This window comes from Scomber scombrus, chromosome 9 (assembly GCF_963691925.1).
Source record: "Scomber scombrus chromosome 9, fScoSco1.1, whole genome shotgun sequence".
In the NCBI taxonomy this organism is placed as follows: Eukaryota; Metazoa; Chordata; class Actinopteri; order Scombriformes; family Scombridae; genus Scomber; species Scomber scombrus.
Window position 1 is genome coordinate 13,417,967 of NC_084978.1, and position 24,872 is coordinate 13,442,838.

Below are 24,872 nucleotides of genomic sequence, written 5' to 3' on the forward strand. Positions count from 1 at the left end.
TGACAATTGGAACAACAAGTCAACAGCAGAACTAGAAAGATCATGCCATGGGTTCTTCAGATGTGTATGTCCATTTAAAATGTTTATGATCCATAATCATAGATGTTGTTTTTTTTTTAATCTAATATGAATCCCACCAGAGTTTCTGTTTAAATGTGTATAACTTTTTGAGATGTGACAAAGGAATGTTTTAATAAGGTGCCGTTTAGTTTCTGGATGAACTTGCTGGATGACATTCTGTTCATAGCTGTCTACATTCAAGAAGCATCACACGCCCTCACAGTGCAACAAGGATCAGTGAGCGAAATGTTTTTGTCTGTAGAGGAAAAGAAGAAGAAAGAAAAGACGTGACATTGGTTCTTCAGATCAGAAACTCTCATGTTTTAACTGAAACCAAGCAACATTTTTTCCAATAATTTTGGCTGCTGCTCATGCAGGTAGACATCTTTGGTCAATCATCAGGTAAGGTAAGAGAAGCAAATGACTTAAAAGCCATAAGTGACGATATTAGGCACTCAATAATTTATGCATATTATTGAGTGCCTAATTGTGTTTTTTGATTAGCATTATGTGATGGATAACATCTGATTATTTATACTTCACTCCTCCAGAGATACATGTAATATTTTCCATATGAAAGGCAACAATCACTATGCCATTACATACAAAAACGTTTCATTCAGCCTTTTTTAATTTTAAACATCCACCATTTTGAAGAAATAACTACAAAGTAAATTCATTCAGGTGTTGACATTTCTCAGAACTGATCATTTTGGTGCTGAGGTCCATCCACCTGGTATGTAGGTCACCTCAAGCTTAAACTACTTCCACCAAACAGATAGTTTAATGTGATTATGTTCTTTTGTTGGAATAGAAATGTTCCAACAAAAGTATTTACTATTAGTCAATTAAAAATATCAACGTCTCATTAATTATTCTGTATAGCAGTAAACCACATATTAAGTTTAAGGTATTACTTTTAGTTTCATGTTAAACTTGTTTTGGTTGCAATACAGACAAAGTAACTGCAATGCCATAGAGTAGCCTCATAATAATAACAACAATAATAATGGTGAAAATGAGAGTAAATTTGGTCTTTCACATATTTAGTTACATTTTGTATTTATTTTATAATGTATTCTCTTTAATAGCAATCAAGAGAATATACTCTCATGTTTTTATGACTATAGATTGAAAACCAAATATTTTTGTTCATTGATTCTTTTCTATTTTATTTATCACAATACGTTTTAAGTGATGAAATATCAAATATGTTGTTTGCGTCTTGTGGATTAATTCAAGATTAGTTGCATAGATTATTACACTTGTATTTTATTTCATTTAATCCTCTATTTAAACAGACAGTCTTATTGAGAACTGTCTTTCAAAGGAGACCTGTGTACACAGTTTAGCATGGATAATTCATACACACAGAAAAACAATTTCAAGTGAATCCGCAAATACATAAGTACAGCCTTTTAAAAACTTCAAGTGAAATGAAAGAGTGTAATTTAACATTTTTTGCAACTCACTGGTGTTTATTCTGAGTATTTTTTTTAAATGATCCTGTTTTATCTCTTTTCTCACTCATAGCTGGCACATGGAAGACAGAACAGACACTCCGATAGCTGTGAAGGTGGAGGATCAGTGTGTCATCCTGACTTACTTCAGGGGGGACATTGGCAGCATGGTGGATGCTCACTTCAGCCGTGCTCTCAGCAAACTAAGCAAGGCAAAGCCTCCAGCAATGAAGGCAAAGAAAACCCGCAAATCTATTAAATTGGGTAAGTGCACATAATTAACAGTGTATGTCTTACATGACTTCAAACAGGACACTCGGCCCCATTTGTTCTCATGGTTTTGCTTCTTTCTTTCTCCCCTGCAGAGGAGAGCAGTTCCTGTCAGGGAAATGCTGCTGACTCTTACTCAGAGTCACAGGTCCCTCCTGTATCAGGTCGTCACCTGACCTTCAGCCCTGCAGGCGATGCTCCTAGCCCATGGCACTCCTTCCAAGCCAGGACAGGAGAAGCCCCGGGGTTGTCATCCATCACATACTCCCTGTCCCCAGACAGGTTGAGTGTTACTGGTCAGCAGTATGCCACTTCCCTGCTCAACCTACTGCATAGTGACAGAAGTGAGATGGGACCCAGCATGGCCTCCACCTCCAAGCCAGACCTTCTTCCCAGCTGGACGGTGCCTCAAGGGTTTAGAGACTCTGTGGACCCCGCTGTAGGCTTTGATGCTGGTAAGCATTCAGCTGTAATACAGTATCTTCCAACATTGACAATAACTGCTCCTTAGATGAAGAAATTAATAGCAATTTGGAATAAGGTCCCTTAAATCCTGAATGGTTTGACAAAGGAACAAATCAAGAACTTTATAAACAACTTTGCATCAATAATCCTATTGTAGATAATAATGACTGAATTTAAAAAAAACAAACCCATATAATTAGAAAGTTAAGCTAATAGAAGGTATCTAACAATTAGCTGGAAACTGTCAATCTGGAGTACTACACATACTGTTGAAAAAGATGTAGAAGGTTGGGGGTGGAGTTTGAAAGATGTAGACATTTAATGTATCAGGCATAAGTGCAGATTCTGGCATGTTTGCATCTTGATGCATTCTGAGAACTAAAAGAAAAGCAATCTGGGCCTCAACTGCATCAGTTTTGACCAATTACTTGTAATTCTCCACACTTTAAATGCAAATTTAATTTATGGAGTACCAATTTAAACCACCAGCTAAGCAGCACATAACAAATAATTAACCATTACTCGCTTATTATTTACATAATTGTTTCTATTGTTGTGACCCCTCAGGAAAAGTACACATTACCAATGACGTAGCAACAGAGTCACAAGTCAGCATGATGCAACACTTTACATGAAGGCACACATAAATACTAAGCAACTATGTACCATTTGGCACCGGATGCAGAGTTAATAAAGAGTGATACATTAAGAATGTGGTCAGGATGCAGGTTTACAGTTATATAAAAGTTCATGTTTTTGAACATTGGTAACCTGTCAATATCTAGTGTAACAATTGTTAGGTATTTGTCAATTATCATGCACCTTATTCAGAGAAATGAAATGTATCACCGTTTACATTCACTTGGCATGTTGTATTGTAAACATGTTCATGTAAAAAGCTTCTCAGAAATGCTCCACCTTTATCTTCTCTCTGTCAGGACGGCATCTGGACAAGAAGGACTTGTACTGGTACTGAAGAGATGGTGGAGGGAGCAGCAGAGGCAGAGCTTTGTGTCAGCTGCACAACACACATGTGGCTCTGTGAAGCCACCTTGTCGTCATACAGGCCCCTGAGTGTCGTGCAATAATACACAGAAGTAACCGCTGCGCTGTTCCATTCCTCAGTGAAATGATCTCAGTACCTTGGCATGTAATAACTGGAACAACCTCTCTAAAAAGGAACACCCTCTGGCAAACCTGTTCTTCAACTTTGTCATTCATTTTGCAGATCTCAGAGTACTGTCTATGTTGTTGCTCCCTTTGCTGTGGAGTTGCATGAAGGGCTTTTTCTTGTGCCCTTAACCGACTGCACCAGTAAATGAACTAATGTCACAGTTGATACGTGAGCATTTGGAGCCTCTTGAGTGTATAAACATTGATGTTAATATCTGTCTGCAGTTCACTTCGATGAGTTTGAGTTGTTATGAAAATATTTGTACATATCCAAACAAACAAAAATCAAAGTGACAATTTTAAATGACTTGTTTGTTGTAATCCTTAACTTGAGGTAATCTTTAAAGTGTGCATTGTAGAAAATTGTAATCATAAATACATTTAAATAAATATCTGAACATGCAAAAGGAGAGCTCCAACAGAGCTCATGTTGAACTACGTTACTTTGTTTCTATGATGTAAACTGCCTCAAAAGTGACTTTGTAATCAGCATCAGAAAGTGAACAATAATGACACCTGATGGCCAAATTATTACCACAGTATAAATAATATATTGTACTGTGTGTAGTTTAAGACACACATCTTCATATAGATATTTTAGAACTTATTTTTACTGCGAGTTATTGACTCTATGGAGAACCAAGATGTTCACAATGACATTATGAAATAAATAATCATATTGATAATTAAAGACAAAGTATGTACTGTAACCATGAAACTGTAAAATATATATATATATATATATTTTTAAATTCAGCTATATATTATTAGAAATAGAAAACATTTTTCATCCTGCTGTTTCATAATAACAGATACTAAAAAGCAGCAAGAAGACATAAATATTCAATATGCAGTTACATGACATATTTTATAGTATAGTTTAGAGTATTTATTTCTAAAAGGTATTTAGATTTATTTATCATATACATTATATAGATTCATATAGATTAATTACCTTTCCTCACTCCTTAATGAATGGGTTAATTTATAGTTGAATAGAGACGTGCTGTTGTGCAGAGTCTTTGGAGCAAAACCATTAGACCTGCGCCGTTCCACTCAGACAATCTTATCACCCAAAAATGACAGGCTTTAAATTAGTCTATACAAAAGCTGTTTTTTGGAGACACGTACTTTACTTAATCATCACCATCCCTTATGTTCTCAGCTCTATTCACCTGTCTCTCTTGTTACACATCCACGTGGCCAGTGTCATTCAGTAACCAAAGAAAAAGACGGTGCAAAAGTAGCCTAATCAAAACTGTGGAGACTACAGTTAGTGTTTTTTAGTAGAACATGGTGAGTTTTGAGTTTGGCACTGTCAACAAACACTGTACGCAAGGGCTTTGTGAGGTTTATTAAAGTCTTACACCTAGAGGCACCTTTTTGTGAGGTGTTAATGTGGGAATTAGTCAAAAGTTGTAGTTACTTCTGACTTCAGATAAGAGTTAGAGCAAAAGTCATGCGAAAAGTTATTAGTCATTAGTAAAAGTGTAGTCTAATGAAAATACAATCAAAATGTTGGTGGGCATTAAATTTAGTCTGAAATGAAACAACAATAATAAAAAAAATATGTATGCATTTTTAAAAAGTTTTGTTTGTACCTTGGATGATTTCTGCTGCCTTTTACCCATTTCTACTTATAATTTCTCTGGAATTATCCATCTGTAACACATAAGTAATCTCTGAATCTGATACATTAGCCCACCAACTGATTCTTTTTAATATTCGTGGAAACATTATAACAGTATCCACATCTTGCTGCAGGCACCATCCATCGCCACAGATGGAGGAATAGTTGTCTCAACATGCTAAGGATGGATTATTGGTGATGCTGTGCTAATATTAGTTTCTTCCCATCTGGTACTTCATCAGCCATGGATGTGTTAACAAATGGGGCTATTGGGCTCTGAGCCTAAAGTGTGGGCATTGGTGGAATAGGGAACCAGCAACTGTGTGTAGGAAAACACCTCAACCATCATCACTGAGGAACACACATATACTGTAACACATATGTTGGCAGAAAATATGAACCAAAGCATATGTACACATGATACCCACACAGTCTTTATATAGATGTCTTGTATACACAATAGATGACATGTAGACATATTTAACTAAGATAGACCTACACAACACCAGCTTGCCAATGCAAATAAGTAACACCTGGTGCACACAAGAAATTAGGTTTTTCAATCGTTCAGGCTAATGTACCCAAAAACATCATAGACATTTTTTGTGTTTGTCTACCTTGATGGCATTTCTCGATCAAAGCTAAAGCACAACACACATGTGCAGCAGGGATTGTTTTTTGGACCAAGCCAACTTTTGCCAAGGCTGAAAAGTCCACATATCTGTTTTTTCCTTCCTGGGTTCCACTGTGTCTGCAGTCAGAATCCAAATTGATTTTTTTTTTTTTTTAAAGTGAAGACAAAATTAACCAACTTTAAAGGTTCCTTGGTTGGACAGGACATTCATCGCCAACTGTGGATGCCTGGCTATCACTTCTCCATATGTGATATATTTAAGTCTCATTTTAAAGACTCATTTTTCCTAGAAATGTTCTCTTTCAAAGTTTAGACACTAACTTAAGGCTTTCTTACTAGTATATGGTGCCCTTTAACATGCTTTGCAGAAAGATGAGAGGGCACATAAGAGTTAGCTTGGACAACATGAAACCTATTAAAGATGACATTTAAAATACTATAGTCATTAAGACACTATAATTAACTGGCATAATTAACACAAAACAAGACAACTGAATCCCATCACACTAGTGTCAGACTGAGCCTTTTCAAGCCCAATTCAGACAATATACACTTGACAAAATAACCCAGTGATATCATCTCCCTCAGTAGCTGTTTCATAGCTCTGACTCTTTAGGTATTCTGTTGGTATTTGGCCAAAATTATTTAATTCTTGTGGTCCTTTAATTATTAATTTATCTCTGTGCTCTCAAACCTTTCCCTCTATATAAACCAATATCTTTCTATTTATTTGCTCTGTATGTCTGTCCTGTTGAAGATATTTGATATGATCATTGCACAAAGGTAGCGTAGAATAGCAGAGAATGTGTGTGTGTGTGTGTGTGTGTGTGTGTGTGTGTGTGTGTGTGTGTGTGTGTGTGTGTGTGTGTGTGTGTGTGTGTGTGTGTGTGTGTGTGTGTGTGTGTGTGTGTGTGTGTGTGTGTGTGTGTGTGTGTACCTTTCTTAAATGGAAACAGTTGAGAGATGACAGGAAATGAGTGTAGAGAGATGGATGACATGCAATAAAGGTTTACTGCTGGAGTTGAACTGTAGTTTTAGTAGTTATGAATCATGTATCTTAACCAGTAAGCAACAGATTAGTCATATTTATGTAAAGAGGTTGCAAACAATGGAAATGAATCTGGGCGTCAATGAGCTTGTAGAATTTATGTCCTCATAATGAAAACACTGTGATGTGTGTTTCATTTTCCCCCTTTCTCTAAAGACGAACTTCACTCTGCCTGAAAATTGTGTTTTTGCTGCCCCCCAGTGGTTTAACCATTCACCCTGTTGCAATGATGTACAGGTGCACTCCATGACTTATGACATCACTGCTGGATGTGGTCACTGGTACCACGAAGCACAACTCTGACCACACCAAGCCGCATCCATCAGTGAAGCTGGTTGTGGCCAGAGGTGAAACAGTGAAATGATGTTTTTCTGATGTTAGAAGTGTAGTGAAATCATCTTGAGTTGAACTTTGTCTTCAAGGAAGTCACAGTTAAAATTGAACTTTACAGTGTGAAATCACAGGACTGACCTTACATTTAAAAAATGACAATTCTGTGCACTTTCAACAAAAGATTTAAGTTAAGTCAATGAGAAAGATCAGACTTTGAGGCTATATAGTCATAATAGTTTAAATGAACCACTGCTTTCTCCTTAATTAATGTATGAGTCTCAGATTTCTTGCAAACACATTCAAGGACACTGCTCCTCAGATATGCACTGAAACAATAACAAAAGGGAAATATCATCATAAGAAAGATTTGCATTATACCTGAAAAGGAACACCAGCAAAAATAGGTACGTGCTAGAACAACTAAGCAGGAGATTATATCAACCAAAGACGGCAAAGAAAAGTTAACAAAGCACCTGGCCTGTTGACTGTTGGTGATATTAAGCACTGTCTATTATCTATTATCAAGAACATTGTGACACAAAATTAAGAATCTAGCAACTAAGCTTAAAAAGGAATTTAGAAGATGAAGCCTCTAAAGGTTGGATTTTGCTCCTTTAGCATTACTCAGACGGTTTCATTTTTTTTATTTTTATGATTAATATTTTATTGAGATTTTGAATATCACACATTACAAGTATACATGTAGCAAATGTTGGTTGAGTAACAATGTTGAGAGTTGTATACAGAAAATAAACAAATATCTATATTATACAGTGGCAAAGAGAAACAGACAAGACAATCTAACAAAAAAATAAAATAGGACGGCACAACAAAAACACAATTAAAGAGGGAAAAAGATAGGGCAAGCCTAGTTCTGAGTTCTCTGGACATCTTTTTCATGTTTTGTAAAATCCTACTCCATTCCCTGTCTGTGAATGCAACCTCGAGATCTCCTTCCCAAATCATTCTAAGGCAAGATGCACCCTTGTCTGAGCATTTTAAAATCATTGAGTAATAAACTGAAGCTTCATGGCTTCTACCAAACATTTTCATTATTTGTGTAAGGAAGCTTGCACTGGGGGGAGGTGTTAAAAGAGACCCAAATGTATGAAGCAACAGGTGTCTGAGTTGTAAGTACTTCCAAAACTGGTTCTGGGGCAGGTGGAATTGAGACTTAATATCAGAAAAAGACTTGAGTGTATCCCCAGCATACAGGTCTCCAAGGACTATAGGATTCCCCTTTCGACCCATGAATTCCAAAGAAAAGCCCTATGCAGAGTTTAGGGTCGGTCCATATGGAGGCTGCAGTGTGGAGGTTTGCATTAAAATTGAATATGAAGGCCATTCGTTTCACTCAGACTGCTTCAAAGAGATTACACATTCCAAACAAAATACTTGTGACACTGTGGGAACCATCCTGGTCTCCTTGCCTTCCACTGTGGCAGTTGGAAAAAGCATAATGTTATCTAGCATATATGTGATATATTTATGCAGGAATAAGAAACACTTAATAATACAATCAAGAAAAAGGTGCAAAAATGTACATAAGTAATGTTTGTTAAGCAGAGTTTCCTTTCGTTGGCTTGCTGAGATGTAAAACTGAATACAAAAATGGTAAAAAATACAGCTAACAGAATAAATCTGATGTAAAATCCTGCAGTGTTTCACCTGAAGATAAAGACAGGTGCCAGTTAGGCTCATGCTTGATTCCTCTTTACTTACTGGCGCTCACACATGGAGTCTGCAGTGTAAAAAAAATAGTATCAGGAATGAAAGATGTTGTAGCTGCTAGGGATTTAAGCAGATTCTCATTAACTAGTCAAGCATATTTCTGCTGTATCTTTTTTGAAATAGTACGGACAGAAAATTGGCAGCAGGTGTAAAGGAAGAACAGCAGACAATCTGCATGTCTCCTGGAGTCAGGTGTGGATTCAGCAGCCCAGCAGGCTTGAGACCATAATCCCTCTTCTTCCCGTGTGTCAGGCATAATCAGGCTGATCTGAGGTCCATATGGGGAGAAGCGGGGCGATTGGGTCTGCAGTGATAACTGTCCATTGAGCTTTCAAGAAACCAATAATGCTGATTGCAGAGCAAGGCGAGCAGCATTATGTTTTCATAGCTGCAGTGTATAGATTCGACGTGGAACCAGCGACCAGTGAGATTTTCAGAGATCTCCCCTGCGATGGTAGTGTCAAAGAGCAGAATGACGTCAGTCCCACCAGTTATGTATACACACTGGAAAAATACTCTCAGGAATCTGCACAGGGATAAAGAGAAATGGGGGTATGTGGTGTGTTACATAAAATAAAAGTGATTTCAATAAAGGTTGTCAGTATCTGTATCCTTTAAAAACTATAAACAGGAACAACAGTGGAATGACTACCCCAAAAAGTGACTTTAAGTGTTTCTAATATGTTTGCTCCACATATGTATGTTAATGGAATTGACAAAATATAATGCACTCCAGGACAACAACACCACCCAGTACAACCTCAATAATAAACATGAAGAATCATCACCTTTCTGACAATATCAACACAAACTTAAAATGTATAAGCTACATAAAAGTAGAATTTATGGCAGAACTCTGTGGACAACACTGATTAGATGTATCTAATGAAGTGGGCGGTGAGTGTATTTTATAGGGAAAACCACAATGTTATATATTTGTCAGTGTGTTTTGTACTTACGTGTCTATCTCTTTTCAATTTGGAACATGGTTAATGTATTTTCAATGTGATAAAACACTGGTGTAGTCCTTTTAAATCATTGGATTATTGCATGGGAGACTGTGCAGAAAAGTAAATGCTGAACAGGTGTGAAAATGTCTTTGTTGTTGACATAATTTGAGCAGAGTGGCTCAGAAAGCAGCAGTGAATATAAAATGCACAGCTACGCAAAAGTCATCCTGTGACTGTTAAATTACATTTTCAGTTTGGACAGTCAATTAATCTGGCCCATGTATCTGCCATGAAGAAGTCTAAAACCCAGTGGCAGTCACTGTAACTTTTTATTCTTACTTATTCAGTCTCAAAATAAGCCTGGCATAACTCCTTAAAGGGCATTACAGCTGGAGAGCATGCATTTGAGGGGATTATTGCATTCACACAGGCCATTGTGATCAAAAGGACTCATTATAATAACTGTGTAGAAAAAAAAACAGTGAGTATGTATGTGTGTACCAGAGAGAAGGTGGTGGGGTGGGGGGGTATTTACGTACATTACAGGGTTGCAGGGTATAAAAAGGGGACAGGTCACACACTCTAATAACCGTGTTATAGATCGGCCACACCAAGTTGAGCTGCTGTACAGGAACTGTGCAGGACTGTAGTGCTTCTCGCTGTGTGTGTCCAACTCCTCTTCAGCCTCCTGTCCTCTTACTACTATGGTCGTCCACACACGCGGTTACAATTTCAGTACCACAGACAGCTCCCTCTCCAGCTCCAGCTTCAGCACCGACGCCACCATGCGGGACTCCACTGCACCCCAGACCCCCGGCGGGCTGAGCCGGACCAGCCACACGGTGGTGGCAGTATGCCTCGGTTTCATTCTAGTGGCAGGCATCCTCACCAACTTCCTCGCTCTCCTCATATTTGCAAAGTTTCGCACCCTCTGGACGCCCATCAATCTCATCCTGTTGAATATCAGCCTGAGCGACATACTCGTGTGCGTTTTCGGGACTCCCTTCAGCTTCGCGGCGAGTTTGCATGGAAGATGGCTCATAGGAGAGTACGGCTGCAAGTGGTACGGGTTCGCCAATTCCCTCTTTGGTGAGTGACATCTGTGTAGGGAGTATAATTACAGAACTTAGACTTAGACTTAGACTAAGATGTTTACTGATTCATTCAGAAAGTTTAAATGTGTAATGATTGTATTGGTAAGTATCGGGTGGCCGTAGTGGCAACCCCACTATGTAAAACTACTCCATTGAAAGTAAAAATCCTGCATTCAAGGGGCTAAATAAATGTAAAAATTGAATGTGTTATTATGCAGAGATGCGCCTTTCACTAGTAACGTTTACAAATGCATTAGAGTCATCATATTTTTAAAAGTTGATCATATTAATCTTAGAAGAACTAGTCAGTTGTCAAATGATTGATTTCAGTTCTTTTTTTTAATTTATTTTTTTTTATTTTTTTATTTTTTTACAACACTGATTAGATAAAATAACAAAAATGCTTGACTTACAGTTTTAAGTGTCACAGATTTAAGTTAAACAGCAGGAACATTTTCAGTCTTGTTTTAAAATTATACGTTTTTAAAAAAACAAATTCATGAAACAGATACAATTGCTATGTAAAAAGCAGATTGTATAAATATCAAATAACATAATCAATGCAGTTAATTAGCTGTTGAAAACTATACATTTAGAGACCAAATAACAAAGAGATTCAAGACAACTCAGCCACACAGGCAGCCAGGGAGAGTGGTTTACAGAATTGATGAAGTCTGTTCATCTGGTGTAAGGGAGGGATGATTGAGATCCTGTGTGTCATTTGATGGACTTAATACAGTTTTTCCATCTTGACCTATTTACTTACCACTACTACCACTACTCCAAACACATGTAGTCTACTGTATACTGCCCAACAGAGAAGATATATAACAGCTTTAAAGAAAAGTCTTCAGTTGAAGGCTTCATTGCGAGTGTGTTAGAGATTCCTGTCTATTCAATATGCACTTCCTGTTTGTTGCACAAAAGATGAACTTACCTAATGATGAGTCACACAATTTGCATGCATTAAAGAGGTCATGGTGGAACACACTAACACATATATGCATGGACATGCATGCACATTCACAGCTATTTTGTTAAAGTTTACAGGAATAATCCAACCAAAAATAAGAATTATAAGTATTTTAAGAGCAATTCACTTTCTCTGTGGCCAAACTCCTGTTTGTTGCGAATGAAGGCTTGAGGACAACAAGTTCATGTCCTTTCTCTGCTTGTAGTCACGAAGCATTGTGAGAAAGATAGGAAATCACTGACAGAACCAGTACTGCTTTGCCCAAAGGGAAAGTGGGTCCACAAAATAAAAATAAAACAATAGCACCTGTATTTAAGCACAATGCTGCTTTGAGTTAAATGCTCATTTCAGCATACTAACATGCTCATGACAATGCTAATGTTCCATATCCATCATCTTCTCATGTAAACATGCTAATTTTTTGCCAATCAGCACCGTACAAAAAGCACAGCTGAGTCTGAATGTCATCAGTTTTGCAGATATTTGGTACATAAACCAACGTATTGGACTGTAACTGGTGTCAGTGCTACTTAAGAGTTCTACCCAGCACAAACACAGTTACAAGCAGTTTTGTCCAATTTAAGCAATCCTTTTTATTGACATACTTTCACAGCATAAACATTTTTCTCATTCTTAACTCCTCCACATACATGCTGCTGTTTCTGGAGGGCACACAGTCCAGTTTGTCAAACAACACACAATTAATTTACAATTAGAACAGACTGCTGGCACGCCCAACTTCCTCTGGCTCCAGCATGTGTATGTCTCTCCAGGTCCAGCATGCTACTTCATAAAAATGATATGATGAGTAAACAACAAGTAACACCTGTGCCAGCTACACTTTCCCTGGCACTGCTCCCATGAGCCACTCCCACCCATCTCTTCCCTGCAGCTGAGCCCAAACCACAGCCCATCGCCACATGGACAAAAAGTTTAATTTTGACCTGATAGTGGCAGTATTAAAAATCAGAGGGGGGCAGGAATTGTGAAACAAAATGTAATGGCAATCCATCCAAACCCTCATCACATGACACAAGAAGAAAAGTCTGGGGGTAAAAAGAAGCAAGATACAGTTTTCTGCGTATTCAGGTGACCAGCAATCAGCCCAGACTGATTTATACATCTGGTACCCTCCTGTCTAGAGTTGATTGCAAAAAGGAGGCACAGCAAAGATATAATTGTATAATGTTCACATACACTGTAGGTAAATAATAATAAATTGTCATCAGGATGTAGTATCAGGATCTCAACCCAAAATTAAGTAAATCATTTCTATTAGATGAAAATGGTCCCTCTCAGTAAAGGTGACAAAAAGCACATGTATGTTTACATAAGGAATGACATTACAAGTCTAACTTTATTAGATGAAAAGCATTTTTTTTCAGTTGTTTTGATTTCTTCACTTCCTTTGTTAGAATTGTTTTCACACTTCTGAGAAAGGTTTACATTTTGGTGATAAGTAGGTTATATAGACTGACTTGCTTTCAGTGAGTAAGTCAGTTTCAGAGTTCTGTTGCTGACCTTTTATTTCCATATTTCCATGAAGTGAGGCAAAATAGAAGTTGTGGGGATGAATAAAGTATAAAGTATTGCTTTCCTTTAATGTGCATTCATTAGAAATAATCTCTCTCTGTCTTTCCCTGTTAGGGATTGTGTCTCTGGTGTCCTTGTCCATTCTCTCCTATGAGCGCTACACCACTGTGCTGCGATCCTCCCAGGTTGACATTTCAGACTTCAGGAAGGCCTGGCTGTGTATTGGAGGCTCCTGGCTCTACTCTCTTCTCTGGACTTTGCCACCCTTCCTGGGCTGGGGGAGCTATGGGCCTGAGGGTCCTGGTACCACATGCTCTGTCCAGTGGCATCTACGCTCGGCCACCAGTGTCTCATATGTGTTGTGTCTGTTCATCTTCTGTCTGCTGCTGCCCCTTCTACTCATGGTCTACTCTTATGGCCGAATCCTGGTTGCAATTAGGAGGGTGAGTTCAAACTAACCTGTTGCACTCTTAAAAGGACAACAAATATGTGAGTCTGACACAGGTCTAACAACACCAGCACACAGTATACTGCATTTTTATTGTTTTTGTCTACTAAAATATGCATATTTATTGATAGAGTGGGATTGATTTCTTGGGTAATTTTTCATAAATAACAAATTATATAGGGATAATGCAAAATCATATAATGCCAATTCTAAATCACAGACCAGTGATGTTTCAATTTCTGACATATCTCTGAATAGGAATGGAAACATCCTGATACAAAACATCACACAGGAGAAGATCACAGAGCATTGAATCAGAATTTAAAATAACTGTCTATTCATATGAAAACTGTGCATCTGCATTTTGGGTTTCAACCGTCACATACCATCTTTTCACAGTAAATCCACCTTGAACAGCATTGACATACTTTCATTTTTGGTTGACAGTAGGTGTTTCCCATTAATTTCATGTTTTTGCCCTTTTAGCCAGCATAATAGTTCACTTGTGCCCTCTTTGTATGCTGCTTTATAATCCTACTAAAATATAGGTGTGAATGTAACATTGTGTTATTCTTATCTTTAGCAACAAATCGGTAAAAATTCACTGACAGGTTCAGTATAAAACACACAGCAGGTGTCACAGATTGCATGTATAAAGCTGTAATTTTCACAGGATAATGTGCTCGAAGTGTCGCCCTTCACCACGTTATCAGTTCAGCTATGAATCCTCAATGGCTCTGCAGTGTGTCTCTTGAGCTGTCAAGGTGTTCTTAGTACATAAGATCATGCCTCAGAGTGTTGAGTGATGGCTGTCAGCCTCCAACTTGGTCACGTATTTTCAAGGTAATTTCATGGAGCATCAATCCATATAATCCCAGAAGCCCGAACAGCTTTGTGTTTAAAATCTTAGAATCAATGTATCCAGCAAGAGGAAGGATGGCGGGGCAATGTCTTAAGGGAAGTGTGTACAATGACCCCCATCTCAGTTTCCAGTGACTCATTCCTATCTCTTTGTGGCTTACATAAACCTGCCAGTTGCACAAATAATTGGTAATTAAGGGCTCCGAACTGGTATTGGGTCTCTCCATGCACTTTGCTGCTACTACTCCTATCAATGAGTCACAGAGAAGATATTTTTAGATTGAGGAAGCTACCCGTTACTATTGGATACCTGCTATTATATAAGCACCCCTATTTTATTTAAACTCCATGCACCCGAGGGAGTCAGAGGAGAGAGAGGCTTTGCAGGCTTGATTACTGTACCGGTGAACAGGGGCTCAGCTGCACACCAGTCGCCTTCCAACCGAGAGCTCCGCCTTAGGCTTTTCTTAGAAACTGAGCAATCAGTGTGTGTGGAGCCTATGGCTTCTTAAAGGTGACTTAAACTGACACGTCAGAAGGAGCGATGACATTTATATCAACAGCATCATTGTGGATAAAGCTTGTTTGTTTTTCTCTGCATGGTAGCATCCCATTGAGATTCCACTCACAGTGCTGCCTATAAAGCCTTTTCTGTGAACTCACATACAGTTTGGAGACATATTCAACAACAATTGTGTGTCAATTGATAAAGGATGCACATACAGTATAAACAAAGTGCAGTTTTTCACTGAAGGATGATCCTGAAGTCTTCCTTGAGTTTATCTTTAAGATTTCAGTCTCACAGTTGAAATAAAACAGAATTATGCTTTTCATCGAAACAAAACAAAAAAAGAATTCACGTCACTCTAAAAACCTTTGATCAATTGCTAATGTGATATAGCTGATACACTTCTCAGGTTCTCTCTGTGAGTTATATTCAAAACATAATACAAGTTCAGCCATGCAGAAATCACTGCTCATTGGCCAGAATAGTTATTACATACATGATTCAGGATCAAGGGACATAGCAGCAAAGGTTAAGACTTAATATCACACAAGGTGTAGTGTAATTGAGTGTATAGTAATTTGACAGAAAGGGCAGAGGTTTCTCCTCTGGAGCTTCCTTCACGTGGCAGGCACTCATTTGCTCATGAAGCATCATGATGAGCTTCTGAGGATGATTACACAAGACAGTGACCACACATTCTGAAAACATTCCTACATGTCATTCTGCAGTGCATGCTAATTTTAACTTCAGTACATCAGGGGAAACCAGCAGGACATATTTAGATGACTATATAATGACCAAGCCATCATGTGGTATTTTTAATGAATGGTTCTTTGGTAACAGTAATATGGCCTTTACTGAATTTTAGAACAAGTCACACTGCAAGTCTTTTTCATTTTCTAATAATTTTCTGATTTATATCATTGTAACCTTGATATAAACATAACCATTATTGCACAATTTTCAACCATTATTTAGCATATGAAATAGATTGACATGTTGTTAAAGATTGTGCCCTGCTCATGGGCTAAATGGAAGAAAAAGTAAAAAATTTTGGAGCTTTTCATCAAGAAAATCTGACAATTCAAGAGCTCTACAGGGGAAGATAAGAGCTTTCAACCATATTCCATAGCATTAATCAGCGAATGGAGCTTGTGCAAGAGAGTCTCGTGTTGCATTGTGTTAAATGTGTGTTCAGTTTGTATGTGGCATCTTTCACAAGTTTTTGTCTATAGAAAAATGGAACACTTTTTTTTTTTTTATCTCGGCCCTCTTTATCTTCATGAAAGGCAGTAGTGTTTCTGTATGCATTTCTGCCTGTTTTTAAAAAATAACCATGGGATGGCGCCAAAGAGAGATACATTGAAATACCCCACTGATACAGTATTTTTTTTTTTTTAAAGTGCAGTGTTTTGAACAATACTGTTTCTGTTATGATGTTTATATAAACAGGCACATTTCCTCAGGCTAGTTGTTCTAGAGCCTTGGGGCCCTGATGGGCTCCTCGTAGTCCTGGGTAAAATCCTGGTGGATGAGTTCTGTACAGTCATTTCAAAATCTTTTGAAGAAAAAAAGGAAAAAACTGGTGCAATAATCAAGGCCTGAGGAGATTAAAAAACTGTCATAAGGTTGATTTGAATGTTACAGTTAGGAATATGTATTGATCCTATTAATTATGTTGTAACTCATCAACCAGGCTTTTAACCAGAACTCAGAGGCACGATCACATAACACCTGTTTTAGCCTCTTTAAATAGTTTGTTTTATGATTGATTTTAACATTGATTATCTTTAAGGCTCTTCATGACCTGGTTCTGAATTATACTTTAGTTGTTTTAATCCCTTATGAACCTTGATGTCGTTTTAGACGCTAGGGCAGAAGGCTTCTGTCTCTTCCAGAGTCCAGGCTGAAAACTCAAGGGGGCAGAGCCTTTTTCATCAGGGTCCCAAAGGTCTGGAACGACCTGCCTTATGAAATAAGCCTGTCTGAGTCAGTGTCTTCTTTCAGGTCTCTTAAAACTTAAAACAGTCCTCTTAAAACTTTAACTTAACACTAAGTGCTAAATAAATAATAATAATAATAATAATAATAATAATAATAATAATAATAATAATAATAATAATAATAATAATTATAATTATAATTATAATTATTATTATTATTATTATTATTATTATTATTATTATTATTATTATTATTATTATTATTATTATTATTATTATGTTACCTCTACACCTCTTCCTGTCCTCCACTTCCATGTGTCCAGGTGGGTAAAATCAACGTGATGGCAGCTCAGCGCAGAGAGCAGCACATTTTGGTGATGGTGTTGTCCATGGTGTCCTGCTACATGCTGTGCTGGATGCCCTATGGCATCATGGCTCTGATGGCCACCTTCGGGAGGTTGGGACTGGTCACTCCCATGGCTAGTGTGGTGCCCTCCATCCTTGCAAAGTTCAGCACTGTCATCAACCCTGTCATCTACCTGTTCTTCAACAACCAGGTGAGAGCCGTGCAGGGTGAAGATGAAGGATGAATTAGGTTACATAAATTATGTAACCTGGAAACTGAAGTACACATAGTATGAGTGCTCAGGTGGTTCTAAATAAAAAGAGGAGAGGAGAATACAGTGGTATTGAGGAGAGAGGAGAACTCAAGGGCACCTCGAAAAATAAAGATGAATCTCATTTCAGTCATTTCACTGTTACTCTTAGGGCCTGATTTAATAAGATCGCAAATAAAGAGTAGGGGAGAATGGGGTTGGTTGTCACACGGGTTGGTTGTCACATTCATCAGATCTCGGGCCCTAGAGGGCGCTGTTAAAAAGTTTTGGTACTGAAAGTTTCAGAATTTAGGTGAGATGTTACTTCAGAGGTCATTTCTTGAGTAAACTGCTTGACATTAAGGACGTAAGGATGTTTTTCATGTGAAAGTGTATAAATATCCGACTCTTCAGTGTTTCTCTTCTAGACTTTTACACAATGAGTTTATAATACAACATTCATTACCTTAAAAAGTATGAAGAGAGAGTGATAGTTAGGTAGGTTTTTTTCTTAGCTACGCCAAAACATGTGGTTGTTAGCTTTGCTGGTAGCAAAAAATCCCAGTTGGGGATGCTTGTCACTTTCTCTTTGGGGTTGGTTATCACATGTTAGCATATACATATATGGTGTCATATGTCTAGTTCTTTCTTTCTTTTAAGATAGCAAAATGACCAGGAACTTTGTCAGGAAGACAAACAAGAGCCAGACTCCTCCAAATGTAAAGTTCAGGACAGTCAGAGAGGTGAAAATGCACAATATTGTTATATAAGGGGAAAAAATGCACTTAAAGGAATGATTTTTTTTCCTGTTTATGTTTTCTTGGTGCAGGAGATGTGTTAGATTGTTGTATTTCAATGAAACTAAACATTTCAAATAATGTTTTAAGACTACATTTTTTATTTTTCTCCATTAAAATAACAACCAACCCCAAAGTGTCAAAAGTGCACAAGACTATTTGACGGCCCATATCTTTTGAACAGAATCAGCTGAAGGGGAGTAAGACCACTCTATTCCACAAATACATTGAGATATAGCAACAAAAAATAAATAAATTCCACTCCATAAATATTAAAACGGGTGGAAAAAGTCAGTTCTCTGCGTATTCTGTCATTGTGCCTCCGTCTCCTCCTCTCCACAGTGACCGGTTAATACCTGCCCTTCAAAGGTATTATTTATAGACGCAGTTACTGTCAGCAAAATTACCTCCAGGTTTGGTAAATCACAATACGTGTGCTAAATTAACATATTTGCATTTTCTCCTCCCTGTATTTTGCACACTGGGGTAAAAACGCCCCATATTGCATATTCATTATGGCAAACGTAATAAATGGACAGCACGTATTATCTTGCACATTTGAAAGATGCAAGCCTCGTTAGTAGATCAGCTTGCACATTTTTTGCGGGTGATATCAAGTTTGCACACGTTTTTACACACGCAGACCTTTAGTAAATCTAAATTTAGTAAAGTATCTCACACTAGTACTACTTTCACTCAACTAGCACTACGCACTAGGTGGCGTACTTTTGTCTAGAGCTCTTATACTGTCCTGCCTGTCTATTTGATGACTATTTCAATGATGTTGTAACAATGGCTACATGTAACCTTTATGTCTAAGCCAGAAAAATTCATACCCAGTTTGAATTTGATGTCCTCTGACCTGCAGAACACCAAATCATTATTTGTACTGTAAATAAACATTATGTACTTTATATTTAAATCCATAATAATTTGTCATTTATTTTAAACAGTTTTATAGATGCTTTGTGGCCTTCATGAAGTGCAAAGGGGAGCTTCAGTCTGTTCAAGGAAAGGAGCACCCGAACCCAAGGACACAGTTATCTGGTTTTTTCCCTGTCCATAGACAAGGCTCCCTCAGCTCCTCACAGCCTCAGATCCTCAGCAGGTCCAGAAACACTGTTCTCTGCAGCCGGCACAATGACCACCACACCCTGGTTGTTCACTACACTCCTTAAAGCTGTTTCATCTTTTTCATCTGACAGACTGTGAAAGTTAAAACAGATGCTTTATTGAATCCAAAGTGCAACAAAAAGACACAAACTTGCCTTCTACCTCTCAACACTTACTATTGATTTATCATATGAAGACAAAAGTCAACTCTGATATGTTTGAATGTAAACTCAGTGCCATGCAGTTTTAGCATGTACTTTAATGCATATGTACATGCTTTGAATGAACTCTTTAGAAATGCCTCATGTATGTGTTTTGTTGAAAATTAAAGCAGTCCCTCACTGAGAGACTTAGGTCTGTGTGTCTATATAGGTATAGGTATAGGGTAACTTTATTGATCTTATAAATCTTTTTTTTTTCATTTACCCACAATAAACAGCAATCAAAGCAAACAATAGTAATGAATTCAATAGCAACATTGATATTCCCCTGTAATATTGTGCCATGTGCCACTTAAAGGACTGATTGAAATCACTCAATTACAACACCGTAAACTTGTACTATAAATGAAACAATTACATATTGCCAGGGTGCATTAAGAATACACAGTGTGTATATAATTACTGTTGAGGATATTTTGAACCACTAGGGGAGGCTATGAGTCATTGCAAAGGATGCTTTATACATGAAACTTGCAGCCCCCCCACACTGGTTGCATTACCATAACTATACAGTATATTTGTAAACATGAGCACATGAAAAATATTTGATGTTGCTTGCTGGCCTGCATGTGTGTGAGTCATCAACCAGCAGCAAAAATGTTCCTGTTTTCTGGGGGAGAAAAAAAATGTATTTTATCACTGTGGACTGACAGCCAGAATACTTAATATGAAGTCTAATAAAGATCACTAACATGTTAAAAGTACAAAACAATGAAGCAAAAATGTATTTTTAAATTTTCTTTTAGCAAAATAGAAAAGCTGCCCTGATGGTGCAGAAATTACCACAAAAAATGAATTTAGCAGCCTAATACAAGCAGAAATATCATATGACAAAGATATAGTTGCATCTCCTAAGATACCTTATGCATGCTAGACTGTGACCTACTAAATACGCCACATAAAAACACTTCACATTAGCCTAAGGTGGTGTGGGCATGAGTCGGTCTCATTTACAGCCGATTCTACCACATCCAAGCAGGGATTACATACACTGTGGTTGTTTTGACAGCAAATTCATCTTGTACTTGGATAATTCCTCGAGCTTTCAACACACTTAACTAATTTGGAAGTTGTTTATCACGAGCTTGTTTAAAGATGTCCCTTCTAAATTTCATGTGAAGTAAAACCTGTAATAATCCCACCAACTTTAAGGTTCAACAGAAAGTTTTTCATGAGTGGACACTCAGCTATTGCATTGTTGTTTGAATAAAGGAGATGAGTAATTAATGTGTTGTTTCCTGCTTCTTTAAATAATATCCGTCTACTGCTGTTTTGGTCATCTCTGTTAACCACATCCACATCAAAACTGTGTGAAACTACCACTGAACACTCCATACTTAGTAACTTGAGTATGCTCTGTGTAATGATGCCTACTTTACAGACTATTATGACACTATATGTTATATATTACATTAATAGAATTATTACAGTTTTTCTCATTTGCGTTTCATCATAAGATGTTGTCAAATGTGAATTGCAGGTACTCCACAGGTACCATTTCTCAAGCACATTTACACACAGCAGATGCAACTCAGTTACTGAGTGATTGAATATAGACCAGCAGACATCAAAGAGAAACAACAGACCACTCATACAGATGAGAAGAAAAAAACATACAACGTGAAGTGTGTTTGATCAGAAGGAAAGGAGGAGAATCTAGGGGAGAGTTGCACCATATCATGATATTCTGTGTTATTTGTAAGACCAAATATGAGATGGAATCCTGTGAGCAGACAGATATGTGTTTGGAATGAGACATTGGAGGTGACTTATATTTTGTTTTTAATATCTTAAAGTCTTCTGTCACACTGACACAGTTTCTAAGACTGTCATATCATCTTGGTGGCAATGGCAAACTTTTGCCACGCAAGTTAAAAATTAAAATATGCCTTTTGCAGGACAAATAAAATGCTGTGCTGCTCAGTATACAATGCTGTGGTTAGGGTGCGCTTTATGTAACAGTGTTTTAGAAAATATCCTTTAGTAATTTAGGAAAAAACAGTAACAGAAATATTGAGTAATACAAGGGTACGTGGCATTGTGAGCATTTAGGGAAACATATCTGAGCGAGAGGAGGGAATAAATGCAAACAGGCATTTCATACAACATACAAATACTTACCAAAGGTCACACATATCACACATCTGCATGTTGAAGAGTTCAGAGCTTCCAGGAAGTAGCGAGAGAAAAACTCAGTTGCTGAAGAGAGCAGTTGTTCAGAAGTGCATGGGAGGTCACGGACACCAGGCCTCTCTAGGTTTCACTGCTCCTCTCCACCATGATCAACACTTACCAGACCAGCCTGCCTGCACCACCGGTGCCTCCGCGCCTCAACCGTTCCCACCCGGTTTTCATGCCAGCTCCACTTCCATCACAAGGCAACAGCAAGACACTCATCCGATTTTTGGTTGGTGCTGTGCTGCTGCATTTATTGCTGTCTGTCGGGGGATTCATCTACCTGTACCACCTTCATCAAATGGTAAAAATCTTTTTTCTGGGTGTTACAAGACGAGCATTTTGTGAACATTGATAAACATATAACAGGTGTGGGTTAGGGTTAAATTACAAGATAATAAGAAAATGTACATTGAACATATTGTACATAGTGTACTACGTGTTCCTTATGTTCTTCTATTTTTTTTTTTTAAATCCCTACAGGACAAATTTCACTCAGCTGAAGGAAAAGGTACATTTATTTAATTTCTTTCTTTCCAATGTCTAGATAAGTAAGTTGCATGCAAAAAACAATCTCAGCAATGTCTCTGACCAGACGTTTATTCTTCTTTCCAGCTGCCTTTCTATCATCAGAAAAACAGAGAACTTCCTACAAACCCATGGCACGCATGATAGTTCAGCAGAAATCAGAACTGAAATCCATATGTAAGAAATGATTAAAATCAAAATTCTGAATGAAATAATAAAATCCCAATGCCATTAAATCAAATCAGGGTTGTAAAAGTATCTTTAATAATGCTGTTTTCATTTTTCCGTCTGTCTCCACAGCGGGTTATCTAGAGTGGGACATACACCACTCAGATCTTAGAGCCATCAACTACTACCGCAACAGTTGGTTGACAATTATGGAGCCTGGTGACTACTATGTCTTCTCTAGGGTGACCTTCTCAAAGGGCAACTCTGAGATCCCACTGGTCAGTATGGTCAAGAAGAGAGAGAATGAGACAGGAGCTGAGATGACTGTGATGCAGGCCTTCTGCAGCCTGGAGACCCACAGTGGGCCTCGGTCGTGCACAGCCACACAGGGAGAAGTGATCACACTGAAGAAAGGAAACCAGCTCAGTGTCTGGGTACAAGACCTTTCACTGGTGGACTACAATGAAGGAGCCACAGCCTTTGGGATGTACAGAATTTAGGACTCCTATACAAGCACTTGCCCGGACCTAAGCTGAAGAGTAGAAACTTTCTGTCATGTTGATGGATTTGGATTTAAAGCTACAAAGAAGACTTTTAAATAGACTGCACTGTGTATCAAACTGATGATTTCCTTTTTTATGGATTTCAGAGACTGCGTTCGTAAACTATAATTTATTAAATAAGATTTACTTTGTGTAATTTCTGTGGCAGTACTGTGAATGGTTGTTCTGTATTTATTGATGTAAATGGGGTTGTATGAAGGTGAAATGAAGTTTTAATACTTAATCCAAAATATTTTTTTCTCCTTTTCTTAATTTTTCCTCCATCTACCCTATTTTCTGAGTTAGTTAGAGGTAAGAGAGAGGGGGTGAACAATCAGCAATAAGGTACAAACTAATGCATTTTAACAGCAGTTTGTTGAAGACCACAAAAATACTGATAGTGAGTGAAAAACCTGAATTTCGCAATCTAGTTCAGTATCTAAAGTTTCAAAATTCTGGGGTAATAGGAAACCACAGACCAAAGGTGCTTTTTCTCAAGAAGCTTAGCCACAACAAACAGGACCAGGTGTACCCTAATACCCTAGAAGGGACAAACATTTTGATAATGTATGACAGAAAGAATGATGCTGGCATCAAACTATGTGTTGGGTTCAGTGCTGCAAGAAAGATAATGTTTGTACAAAGTATATTTGAGGTCAACATCTGGTTAAAAAAAAACAACTTTGCAAGTTTTAGCTCCATAATCACAGATGATGTAGACCTTGTATTGCTGCTGCCAATTTTTCACAACAAACTGTAGTTTTAGATTTTGTGATATATTTTTCTTCCTTCCCACGGAGCCATTGGTTTCCATTCATTTAAATTCTTGAAACTAGAAGCTTCAGTTGTGCAATCCATCACAGAGGACATTTGTGCACCTTTGTATGTCTGATCATTGTTATGCTGTAATGCAATTTAAATGCAGATTAATTTGAAACACTATTTGACAAAAATAAATGCAAACTTAAGGACCATTGTGTAAGATTTAATGGCATCTAGAAGTAAGGTTGCAGCCAGCTGAATGCCCCTCCCCCTTTCAAGCATGTACGGTGGCTGTGAAACTCATGGCGGGCTCAGTGGAAGAGGACCGGCTCCCTATGTAGATATAAACGGCTCAAGGTGACAAAAACCACAATGATTGTTATTTTGAGGTGATTATAAAACATTACGAATATTGTGTTCCATTTCTGGCGATAGATACCCATAAATCTTACATAATTGGTCATTTAACATTCACCTTTATGGATTACACAACACCTGATCGAAACAACTTGTAAGAGTCTGCAATACGATGTTAATACCATACAGACGATTACCAAACATACAATTGTGTGCAAAAGTCTGGAACCACTTTCCCATTCAAATGAATAGGAAAGTGCTCTCAGACATTTGGACAATATCATACATTAAAAGATATGAAACAATAGAGAATGATTTGAAAAATAGTAATTATAAATGTGAAGTCTTTGACTTTGAAGGATTTATAGTAAATGGGTGAAAACATGAAAAATCACAGTAAAGCCTCATTAAAATGCACGTTAGAGCTTTCAGTGGTTAGAATGTAACCACTGAATACATAATAACCTGCTGGTATAAGTTACAAAGACCTTGAACCTGC

General features: G+C 37.7%; 2 protein-coding genes across 2 annotated transcripts; both read left to right on the forward strand.

The window, feature by feature from the left end:
- The first annotated feature begins 10,458 nt into the window (after nt 1-10,458).
- tmtops3a (teleost multiple tissue opsin 3a) lies at nt 10,459-19,685 on the forward strand. The gene is made up of 4 exons (XM_062425768.1): nt 10,459-10,843; nt 13,469-13,797; nt 17,438-17,671; nt 19,461-19,685. The coding sequence occupies exons 1-4, from the start codon at nt 10,459-10,461 to the stop codon at nt 19,683-19,685; spliced, it is 1,173 nt and encodes a 390-aa protein (XP_062281752.1).
- A 2,390-nt stretch (nt 19,686-22,075) lies between these two features.
- cd40lg (CD40 ligand) lies at nt 22,076-23,771 on the forward strand. The gene is made up of 4 exons (XM_062425965.1): nt 22,076-22,320; nt 22,500-22,527; nt 22,632-22,721; nt 22,845-23,771. The coding sequence occupies exons 1-4, from the start codon at nt 22,120-22,122 to the stop codon at nt 23,210-23,212; spliced, it is 687 nt and encodes a 228-aa protein (XP_062281949.1). The 5' UTR covers nt 22,076-22,119; the 3' UTR covers nt 23,213-23,771.
- Nucleotides 23,772-24,872: the final 1,101 nt, after the last annotated feature.

Excerpts from the sequence above, each read along its gene's own strand:
- tmtops3a (XM_062425768.1), top strand. The coding sequence starts at position 10,459 with ATGGTCGTCCACACACGCGGTTACAATTTCAGTACCACAGACAGCTCC. Across the intron at positions 10,844-13,468 it reads GTTCGCCAATTCCCTCTTTG|GGATTGTGTCTCTGGTGTCC; the intron begins GTGAGTGACATC and ends TTTCCCTGTTAG. Across the intron at positions 13,798-17,437 it reads TCCTGGTTGCAATTAGGAGG|GTGGGTAAAATCAACGTGAT; the intron begins GTGAGTTCAAAC and ends CCATGTGTCCAG.
- cd40lg (XM_062425965.1), top strand. The coding sequence starts at position 22,120 with ATGATCAACACTTACCAGACCAGCCTGCCTGCACCACCGGTGCCTCCG. Across the intron at positions 22,321-22,499 it reads TGTACCACCTTCATCAAATG|GACAAATTTCACTCAGCTGA; the intron begins GTAAAAATCTTT and ends AAATCCCTACAG. Across the intron at positions 22,528-22,631 it reads TCACTCAGCTGAAGGAAAAG|CTGCCTTTCTATCATCAGAA; the intron begins GTACATTTATTT and ends TCTTCTTTCCAG.